General features: G+C 35.2%; 1 protein-coding gene across 2 annotated transcripts in view; it reads left to right on the plus strand.

Annotated features, from left to right (window-relative positions):
• The window catches only part of npr1b (natriuretic peptide receptor 1b), a 49,259-nt gene extending 39,325 nt beyond the window's left edge, over positions 1-9,934 (plus strand). For both annotated transcript variants that reach the window (XM_055210179.2, XM_055210178.2), the window contains 10 exons: positions 893-964; positions 1,117-1,276; positions 1,418-1,573; positions 4,085-4,253; positions 4,557-4,703; positions 4,819-4,942; positions 5,027-5,095; positions 6,276-6,450; positions 6,886-6,984; positions 9,023-9,934. In XM_055210179.2, the coding sequence (XP_055066154.2) occupies positions 893-964; positions 1,117-1,276; positions 1,418-1,573; positions 4,085-4,253; positions 4,557-4,703; positions 4,819-4,942; positions 5,027-5,095; positions 6,276-6,450; positions 6,886-6,984; positions 9,023-9,171 (1,320 nt within the window). In that variant the 3' untranslated portion in view covers positions 9,172-9,934. The remainder of the gene's footprint in view (positions 1-892; positions 965-1,116; positions 1,277-1,417; positions 1,574-4,084; positions 4,254-4,556; positions 4,704-4,818; positions 4,943-5,026; positions 5,096-6,275; positions 6,451-6,885; positions 6,985-9,022) is intronic.
• The last annotated feature ends 1,468 nt before the right edge of the window (positions 9,935-11,402 follow it).

Below are 11,402 nucleotides of genomic sequence, written 5' to 3' on the forward strand. Positions count from 1 at the left end.
CTTAAAGGAACACGCCCAGATTTGGGGAATTTAGCTTATTCACCGTATCCCCAGAGTTAGATAAGTCCATACATACTTTTCTCATCTCCGTGCGTGGTGTAACTATGTCTGACGCAGCCCCCGCTAGCTTCTTCTTGCTTCTTCTAGCTTAGCTTAGCACAAAGACCGGAAGTGAACGGCTCCAGCCAGCACACTGCTCCCAACAAGCGACAAAACAACACAAACATTTTCCTATTTATATGTTGTGATCTGCACAGCCACACCATGCACAAACAACAAGGTGACACGAGACACAACGACCTTTTCACAGTATACATACTGGGAACTATATTCTCAGAAGGCGAAGCACTACTACTTGGGCGGAGTAAATCACAATAAAATGGCGACGCAATGATATTACGCAGCACCTGACAATAGTCCCCTTGGTAACTTTCAATAGCTGGGGACTATTTTCGGGCACTGCGTAATATCATTGCGCCTCCTGCAGCCATGTTACAGCAGCAAAGTCCTTGATTATTACGCCAGAATGAGAGTATAGTTCCTAGCCATATCTGCCTAGAAAATCACAACTTTAAATTTTCCGTCGGTCTTGGTACACGATGTAACTACAGAAGAGTCAAGTTTTAAAATAACTCTTTGGTTATTTGTTAGCACAATGCTAATGGTCTTGTCAGATGCAGTGGATTATGCTAAGCTATGCTAAAAGTGGTGCCGCCGGACACGGAGATCGGCTGAATGGATTCCAAAACGGTAAAAATCAAATGTTTAACTAGGGGAGCTGTAAATTAAGCATATTTTCAAAAAAGTGGAGTGTTGGTTTTCACAGACTGGGTCACAAATATGTGCATTTACCTCTAATGTGACTTATTTTTCTTTTTTCCTCTGTGTACAGGACATATTAGAGAACGAAAGTATCACACTTGACTGGATGTTCAAATATTCACTAGTCAGTGACATAGTGAAGGTAGCCATTGTTCTTTAAACAGGAAATGCAATTTGTTTTAAAAGTGATTATATCCATTTTCTATTCATATTTCCCTTGCTTTCTTATATTGCTTTTTTCCTTAACTATCTTTCTCTCTCACTCTAAATGATTTCTCATTCGTCTCCCTGCAGGGCATGGCTTTCCTCCACAACAGTGTGATTGTATCCCATGGCAACCTGAAGTCGTCTAACTGTGTGGTAGACAATCGTTTCGTGCTAAAGATCACAGACTACGGGCTGTCCAGCATCAGGACAGAGTCGGACACAGAGGACACCCACTCTTATTATGCACGTCAGTCATGTGACCTTTTAAACTGCTTCATAACTTCAATACACACACATACTGCACAAACCTCATTCACCATCTTAGTTGTTCACTGTCAGTTTGTTGTTTTGTCTATATGTGTGTGCATCTGCATACGCCCATGCGTAGGTAAGCTGTGTATGGCTCCAGAGTTGCTGAGAATGGAGCCGTTTCCTCCAGGAGGCACGCAGAAAGGTGATGTCTATAGTTTTGGGATCATCCTTCAAGAGGTGGCGCTGCGTAGAGGAGTCTTTTACTTGGAGGGAGAATCGATCAGCCCAAAAGGTTAGGGATTAAATCCTACTGATATGTCTGCTTTAACCTACAGGTGAAGAATAAAGAAAGGGTCTATTTTTAATATGCCATTCAATTTAATGTATTATCTTTTCTGTTAGATTTGTGTCTCTTATGAGAATCTTGCTTAAGCTGGAGGAGACAGAAAAACTTGTTTTCTATTTTCAGAATGCTTTAAAATATAGACTCTCTGAGATATTGCAGCATGACTCTACCGTCAATAAATCTCAAAGCTCTCACACAAATTACCCTCAAGAGTCTTCACAGTGTCAGGGTATGACAGACACTAATGAACCGGGTTCTTGAGAGAGGTCAACAAATTTACTTACATAAACAGTCACCATTTGAAGACGTGCTCTCGCGCAAGCATATACACATCCTCACTTACTACGTTCACTAAAAAGATCACATTTATGCATAAAACACAAACAAAGGAGATGTTTATGCTCACAATAAGCCAAAGTACCATCCTTGCTACTTGGTAGAGAGTGAAAAACACTTGACATTTTCTTGTCACACACTGTACACACATATTACAGACCCTCTTTATGGATCTCTTGTTTGTTTAGAACAGCCCTTACAGGATGAAGAGCTTCTTGCAGTGTTTGCTCATAACATCCTTATCATCATTTTGAGTTATTTTGTGTCTTCATAAACAGATTTACATCCCAGTTTTAGTTACTGAACACAACAAATCTGATTCCACTTGTTTGGGTGGTTAGCATAAAATATGCATATTTAGCATAAAATATGAATATAAGTGATTAGCATAAAGTAACTGAATCAAATTTGTGACCGTAAATGAAATTAATAAAAAGCTTACTAGTTCTTTCACTGATATTTAGGTTTTTGTTTGATAAATTAAATAATTTTTGGGCTAAATTGCAATACAGAATACTGTAAAAAACATTTTTTTGTCCAATTCATCTTAAAGTTAATTTAAGCTTCATATGAAGAGTTGGATTCCAAAACGCGATAAATAAAAAAAATTGTTACCAGCAAAATCAGTATTGTATCTGGTCAGTATTAAAAAGTAAATTCTTAATTTTTAAGGCAAAATCAGATATCCGCCATGCTATTCTGTCATCTTTTCTCCCTTTTTTCCAAAACGCAACAAACGGCACTCTTCCTTCTCTGCAGAACGCAATAAATCCGCTCAACCAATCACAGCGCACCATTCCACGCATTGTAAACAATAAGGGCGGAGCTTTGAATACACACAGAATCCTAGTTTTCCTCATCTACTTTGTACTTCGTTATCAACAAACAAACAAAAACAAAATAATAATTCATTTGATGGCATTGATAAACCGGTTTTCTGTGGCGGGAAAGAAACGTAAGCCATCAAAATGAAATAATTTACGTAACGTGAGAGGCACTCGGGCGAAGAAAAAAAAATACCGGCTGTTGCTTATTTTGACACGACAGCATCAAGCTTCTGTCATGCTAACACATTGACCCCAAGGGATCTTATGAAAAACTTTCCATTATTTCACTTGAAGTCAACGAAAATCAAGCACGACCAAAACATTTTACAGCTGATCGCTTTCAAAAAAGCGACGACGTCCCAAGGATGACAGCAGCAATGTCAGTGTTATTAATATGACAATGTAACTGTTTTGATTAATGCCATTAATGTTTTTTATCAATTTATACCACTAGTCAACTAAATGAATTGAACATGGCAAAGATGAATGCACATTTATATTTTGATTCAATAGATTTATAGCATTTTGACAAAAAACTTTTTTATAATAAATCTTTGAAAATTAAATTCTGGATTTGAAGTTTTAATGTTTTTGTAACCTTAAGATGCTATGTGAAAGTTTGTAACAGATTATAACAGGTTTTCATCTTGGTATAGAAAACTAATTTTTACAGAAATGAGTCAAAATGGATTTATTGCGTTTTGGAACCAAACTCTTCATATTCTATCTCTGCATGCATTCCTTGGGATTTGCACCAACAACTTAGGTATTCATATCATTGTGCTGTCTACCAGTTGAGCCACATTTTCAAAAACTTTCTGTGTGATAAACTTAGTATTTGTGGCATTTTAATAGACGCCTGGTACACACACAAATATACATACACAGTGGATGTATTAAGCATTGACAGAATCCTGCTATTACAAAGCAAAAGATCATATCAGTCTCCATCAGCACACTTACATTTGGTCACCATAGTAATGAAATTACAAAGATTATGGCTTTAGACTGGTGAACCAATTAAACTACTGTGTTTGGTTATCCAATCAGCCTAGTCACAGCAGTACACATGCAAACACACACGATTGGATTGCCTGCATCTGAAGAGCTTTCATAGTGTTTTATTTTAGACCAAATTGTGAAAAGCACAAGAGGGAGCACAAAATTGCGTTTGATGAGCCACAGTCTACTTTATGTAGAATTGAGCTAAGAGCGATCATCAAAGGATGGAAAACAGAGAAAACTGGGAATAAACACTGTTTCCTTCTCTTTTTTAATGCTTTTTTGTATATAGAGATTGTGGACCGCGTAGCTCTGGGTGAATGGCCGTACCTACGGCCATCAGTAAACACTCAGACTCATAGTGAGGAGCTGGGCCAGCTGATGCAGCGCTGTTGGGCTGAAGAACCATCAGACAGACCAGAGTTCAATCATATTAGTCTGTTATTACGCAAACAAAACAGGTCTGTCTTTTCTCACTCTCCGTGTCTTTCTGCACAGTTTATTGCAAAGCAGCTTACGGTTCACTTGTCTGCCTACTGTCTATATTTTATGGAATCAAACCTGCAACATTTGGTTGCCAGCCCTTAGCTTTTTACCACATCACTATTGTGTCTGCTCTATACAGTTTCAAACACACTTTATCCATTTCCAATTTTCCATTTCTCTTAAAAATAAGGGTTCCAAAATGATCTTTTTCCCCAAAAGATAATTAACAGTGATTTTTAGCTTCTCTTTCTGTCTGTGTTCATTTTTCTCTGTCTCAGGGAGCACAGAAGTAACATCTTGGATAATCTTTTGTCACGTATGGAGCAGTATGCTAATAACTTGGAGGAGCTGGTAGAGGAGAGAACCCAAGCTTACCTGGAGGAGAAACGCAAGGCTGAAGCTTTACTGTACCAGATCCTCCCACAGTTAGTCAAATAAATGAACTACTGTATAAACATCTGTGTAGATACTGGCTAACCTTTATAAAGAAGTTGTTTTTAACGTGTGTGACTGTAACTGTATTTCTATTGTATTTGTTAGTTCAGTGGCAGAGCAGCTAAAGAGGGGTGAGACGGTGCAGGCAGAAGCGTTTGACTCTGTTACCATCTACTTTAGTGACATTGTGGGCTTTACAGCTCTGTCAGCAGAGAGCACACCTATGCAGGTACAGCAACCTACACCTGAATAAGTGACACAATTCTAATGTTTGACATTCAAGCTTTTGAGTGTTTGAGTTTGTCTCCTATAGATCGTGACACTCCTCAATGACCTCTACACCTGCTTTGATGCCATTATAGACAATTTTGACGTTTACAAGGTATTGTTGCTTTTTCCTTACAATAGCACTGAAACCTTATACAAGTTTATATATCATGTTCTATACCAGTTTAATTTAAAGGGGATATGCAATAAAAATCTGTCTTTTTCTATGTTTATGTGCTATAATTGGGTCTCCAGTGCTTTTATCAAGCTAGAAAATGTGAAAAGAACAACCCAATCGGTTAATTTTGGGAAACCATTCTGAGCAAGCACGTAAAAAATTAGGTCATTGAAATTTGGCTCCCCTTGTGATGTCAGAACAGGATCTTATTATAATAATGCCACCCCTTAATCTGCACTATCCAATCACGGCACTGCCATTTAGTGCAGAGAGAAAGAAAGAGAGAAAAAATTAAGTTTCAATTTAAACAAATCACCATCATTGTGATCCGTGTTTGCATTTCATCAGCTCATTTGCATTTTAAAGGACACACCTAAAACGGCATATTTTTGCTCACACCTACAAAGTGACAATTTTAACATGTTATAATAAATTATCTGGTATTTTAAGCTAAAACTTCACATATGTACTCTAAGGACAGGAAACCAACAATTTATTTTACATCTTAAAAGTCTTGTGAAATGTCCCCTTTCAATAAAATTCATTATTATTTTTTTTAATTTAAGAAGAATGTCTGTTTGTATATGCTCTGTTGCATAATTAAATAAAAAAACTCAAGAAAAAATCAGTTATGATAGATCAATGCAGTGCACCCTGGGTTGGGAGAGTGCAGTGATTTAATCTTTTTTGAACTTCTTGAGAGTTTCTTTAACATTGTGAAACTTTTAGCACTTTTATTTATTTTCATATAGCCCCTATTTGCATCTTTTCTCTTTCATTATTTTTTAATATCATCAAATAGATTTTTATCAGAATTAAATGGGACATTTTTTTTAAGCAAGGGCAAATCTCTGCGAGGTGCTGAGCACGTTTACATTTAAAGCAGTTGTTATAAAATGTAAAATTTGCTTATTTAATAATATAATGTCCTCTTAGATTTTGTCTACATTTCATTTTTAAATAATATCTCAACAGTAAATTATAGATTTTCTTAGCAAAATTAGCATAGAAATGCAAAATGTCTTTTTTGTAATTGAAAGCATTATAGTGTTTTTCAATCTACCATGCTTCCCCCTAAAAAAACTGCTGTGGTTGGTTTGTTCTAATCGGCTCTTAGGTGGAGACAATAGGCGATGCCTACATGGTAGTTTCAGGATTGCCGGTACGGAATGGAAAGTTGCATGGTGGTGAGATCGCACGGATGTCTCTTGCTTTATTGGAGGCTGTCAAAACATTCAAGATACGCCACCGACCTGATGAGCAGCTTAAATTAAGAATTGGCATCCATAGTGGTAAGAGAGATCAAGAAGGGGAATACATAAAGAGTTCAAATTCAAAACCTTCTGACATGTTTTCTTGTCAATGAGCATTTTTTTCATCATTATTAGGGTCGTATTAATGGATTCTGCCAACAAACCGGTAATTCTGAATGGACTGTGGGCAGGACTAAGCTAAAGTATTTGATGAACGCATAATACGTGCCAAGAGCAATTGGTTAATATCATTTATGCCATTTTTGACGGAAATGGTGTTTAGCGGCTTTTGCATATGAGCTCGTCAAATGATGAACTAGTGTTTCAGTAATCTTAAGCATATTATGGGGATGTAGTGAGCAAAATATAAATGTATATTTATCTTCTTTTATCATACAAATAAAGCTGAAATTTGAATTTGAATTAGCATGCCTGGCTTTAAACAGCATGTTTATGGACGTTTTTTTATTTCAGGCCCTGTCTGTGCAGGTGTAGTTGGGCTGAAGATGCCTCGGTATTGTCTGTTTGGCGATACAGTAAACACATCCTCTCGTATGGAATCGAATGGAGAACGTAAGTATTTTATTTACTGATCCAAAATCCACTGAACGTTACCTGTAGTCAAACACATAGCAAATGTAGTGATCAACAGTGCGGGCCAATTAATACTGCCCTACAAAGGCAAAAGACCTGAACTCGCTAGAGTGTGAAACTGAGAAAAATTACTTTAAAGTTTAGACTTTTAGTGAGTTTCAGTTGTCAGTTAATTTCTTCTTTGTTTATTTTCTCGAAAAACAACAAATTTAACTCATGATACTTATGCACATAATAAAGTAGGTCTTGAATGTCTCAAAAATATCAATAACTAATTTTTGATATTAAAGAAAGTTACTGCTTTTTGCCTTAGGGCAGAATAGAAGGTAATGGTTTAAGCAATGTTTCTACATTGGGGTGTGAGACAAGAACTGAAGAAACATATTGGATTTGAGATAAGAAAAAATATTTTTTAAATTTACAAAAAGATTTTTTTTTTTTTACAAAGAAACATTTCGAACATGACAACTAATAACTGTATACCACAGTAAAAAATACTCAATTTCGTTATTAAAATTTTTTTTTAGAATTTGCCCTGGGTCTGCCATACGTACACTGCAAAAAATGACTTTCTTAGTATTTTTGGTTTGTTTTCAGTAGAAACATTTAAGAATTCCTAAATCAAGATGTATTATCTTATTGAGCACAATGACCCAATAAATAAGTCTAGTGTCTAGACAAAAAATATACAATTTAGGTGAAATCGGGGAGAAATCAAGCAAAAATATCTGCCTATGGTGTGAGAAAATTTTTCTTGAATTTAGTGTTTAAGAAGGGTTTTCTCACCCTATTGGCAGATATTTTTCTTGTTTTCACTTAAATTGTATATTTTTGTCCAAAAACTAGACTTTTTTTCTTAGGTCATTCTGCTCATCAAGAAAATGCATCTTAATTTAAGAATTTTTAGATATTTCTACTGAAAACAAGAAAAAATACTAAGTAAGAAAGTCTTTTTTGTGCATATTTTTGATATATTATTTTATTACTACACTGCAAAAAAATGACTTTCTTACTTGGTATTTTTGTCTTGTTTTCAGTAAAAATATAAAAATCAAGATGACCTTTGAAAATAAGTCTAGTTTTAGACAATAAAATATAAAATTTAAGTGAATTTGTGCTTAAAACAAGCAAAAAAAGTGTTTATGAAAAAGTAAACTTATTTCAAGAAAATCTTTCTTATTCCATTGGCAGATTTCTTTTGTTTGTTTTAAGCACTAATTTAGTTTATATTTGTCTAAAATCTAGACTTATTTTCCTAGGTCATTTTCCTCATAAAAGAAATACAGTACATCTTAATTTAAGATTTTTTTATATTTTTACTAAAAACAAGACAAAAATACGTAAAAAGTAAAATAATAAGTAAAAAGTCATTTTTTGCAGTGTAATTATCTTTCTTTTTATTCATAATTATTTTCTATCTTAGTATCTCTACAGAGATCCTGCAGGGTTTGTTTTTTTAACACACAGTTATTCACACAATGCAATTCACAAATCTAAATGTAAAAAGGCGATGAAAAGATTCTATTGTCGTTTATATTTAAATATTTCCCCACCACCCATTTCCCTACATAAAGTTTGACAGATAAAACATATCAGCCTGTTTTAGATAACAGGTGACAAAAGCAAAGCAATTGCAATCAGGAAAAAGATGAATATTGCAGAATGCTAATTTATTCCCCCTTGAATAAGATTAACGTACCTGCTCTGCATTGACCGTCACAGTTGAACATAATTCTGCTGCACAGGGGATGCCCAGGCACTGTGCTTATTCCATCCATTACCCATGTAAGGACCCGGTGGGGTTTCTAGAGTTTATTAAATAGTGTGACTGGCAAGGAAAGGGATTTTCATATCTCATTTAAGCTAATATACCTGGGGGTGTAAACTACATGAGTAAATCGTGTTTAGCAACACATTCGTTTCCCAGTGGTGTTCAGTTAACGTTCTGACTGAGTGAACTGAACCAATCCGTTTTTTAATAGCAAATTGTAATTATTCACACGCTGTTATCCTGCAGCTCTGAGGATTCATGTGTCGTCTGCCACTCGAGATGTGCTGCAGGAGTTCAACTGTTTCCAGCTGGAGCTCAGAGGAGACATTGAGATGAAGGGAAAGGGGAAAATGAGGACCTACTGGCTTCTGGGAGAGATCAAGAACAGTGATTGAGATGGTAAAATTGAGAGTGAAACGCTCCAGAATCAGCAGAGGCCCAGAGACTCTCGTCGCTTTTGTTGCCTAAATACACACATGTGTTCAGCACTGTTGTAGATGAAGCCTGACCTTTGTATATATGTACTTAAAGATGTTTTTGTATGATGTTATATTACCATGAGTTTTGCTGTTATGGCAACTACAAATGGATGGAAGGTGGAATAGAATATACTTGTTGGAATATCACCCCCTGGTGGATAAGCAGCAGCGCTGATGTTTTTCATTCATTGAAATTTTTTCTGCTAGCCTTAAAGGTACTCTGTGTAGCTTTTAGTGGCATCTAGGGGTGAGATTGCGAAATTGCAATCAACGGCTCAGTCCACTGCTCACCCCTCCCAATCGAAACGCATAAAGAAGTTACTGTAGCCGCCACAGGACAACGGTATATGTAGAAAAAAACGTCTTATTCTAAGGTATTAAAAACATAACTATATTTTCAGTGTTGTATAAAGACCTTACATAAGGAACAGTTATGTATATTATATTTCTGTCAAGAGATCCTTCTAAAAGTTACACAGTGTACCTTTAAATATATTAGGCTAAATATGATTACGAGTAATTTATTACTTACTACTATTATTTACTTATGATTTATTACTAGGATTTTAAAATCCCCTGGCTCAGCTTATATGTTAAAGACATGCAGCCTTTTTTTAAATGTACTATTTTGTCATTTATTTCACTTGAGTAAAAATATAAATGTATAATTCTGGCAAAATCTTGCACATGTACGCATTCTTTTTCAAGCCATTTCACTCTGGGTTATCTGCCTTTATGAATACTAAATGACTGACATCTTCAGTTGTTATTTTTGGCGTAATTGGTGCCTGAGTTTTGTTAACCACAAAACTTTAGGACACATAACGTAAAAATAATACATTGCTTACAAGTCATTAGCACAGCTCATTTTGTGTCCCTTGAAGAGGGTGATCAGTACAGTGCCCTTCAAGAGAAAATAAATGTTTGGCTAAATCTCTCATTGTATTTGTAGTAGGCATCTTTACCATGTAACATATTAATGGCTGTATGTATTTACATGTGAAAAATATAGAGGCTTTAGGTGATAATGACACTGTTAACATCTGGCCCATAGTCCTTTAACTCACTGGGCAATAGCACAGCAGTTGTTATCACAGTATTTTTCTAGACCAGGGGTTCCTAAACTTCGTATTTCGAGACCCACTTAAAACAGGTGTGATATCAGGACCCACAATAATATTTTTAATTGGATAACTTGGGGTAAAGACACAATTGTTGTCTTTTAGAACAGAGTAGTCCTTATTTTCCTCATTATTTTATAAATGGTTTATGTTTTGTTTATGTTGTTTGTTTTTATGTTTAACTGCTATACCAAAATACCCTTTGGTATGTCATCAAAATCTGTTATTGCTAGGCTGGTTATTTTGTGTCACCTTTGTGGCAACAACCAAGTAATTTTGCGTAACCCACAGTTTGTCATTTTAAGTATAATTTTTTGCATATTTTAGCATTGCATTTATTACAATGACAATAAGCATTGATAACATTACTTTACATTTATGCATTTGGCAGATGCTTTTATCCAAATGGACTTACAGTGCATTCAAAGTATACTGCTAATGCAATTATATACCAACTGAGCTATGGGAACATCAAAACCTAATTTTTAACACTGAGTCTTAAGGTCCTAAGCCATGTGACAAATATTTTACTGATTTGAGTGTATGTGGTAGGACCAACGGAGGACAATGCAATCAGGTCTAGTCTAATTACCATCATCATGGTTAATTTAAGAGAAACAAAAGGTAATGCTTTATTTTATGGTGTCTTTGTTACACATGCTACATGTAATTATTACAGTAATAACAGTTAATTATGCATAATTATATATATAATTACACTGTAACAGTGATGGCGTAAAATAAAGTGTGACCAAAAAATAATGATAATTTGGAAACTGATGTGGACATCTACTATTTATTTATTTTTTAATAAAAAATTGAGCTTAATGTATGATCAATATTATACACTACTCCTGTATTAATATATATGAGCAAACTTATCATGCCTCAGCATTTAAAGTGTAGCATTTGGATAAACAAGAAAAATCATGTCAAGTTAACAGATGTTTTATTTAAATGCTTGTGTGCCTTTGCTGTAAGTATTCATCCAATGTCAAAATCAGAAAGGGTGTAATGTCCAGTCTT

The sequence above is a fragment of the Misgurnus anguillicaudatus genome, chromosome 10 (genome assembly GCF_027580225.2).
Source record: "Misgurnus anguillicaudatus chromosome 10, ASM2758022v2, whole genome shotgun sequence".
Lineage (NCBI taxonomy): Eukaryota > Metazoa > Chordata > Actinopteri > Cypriniformes > Cobitidae > Misgurnus > Misgurnus anguillicaudatus.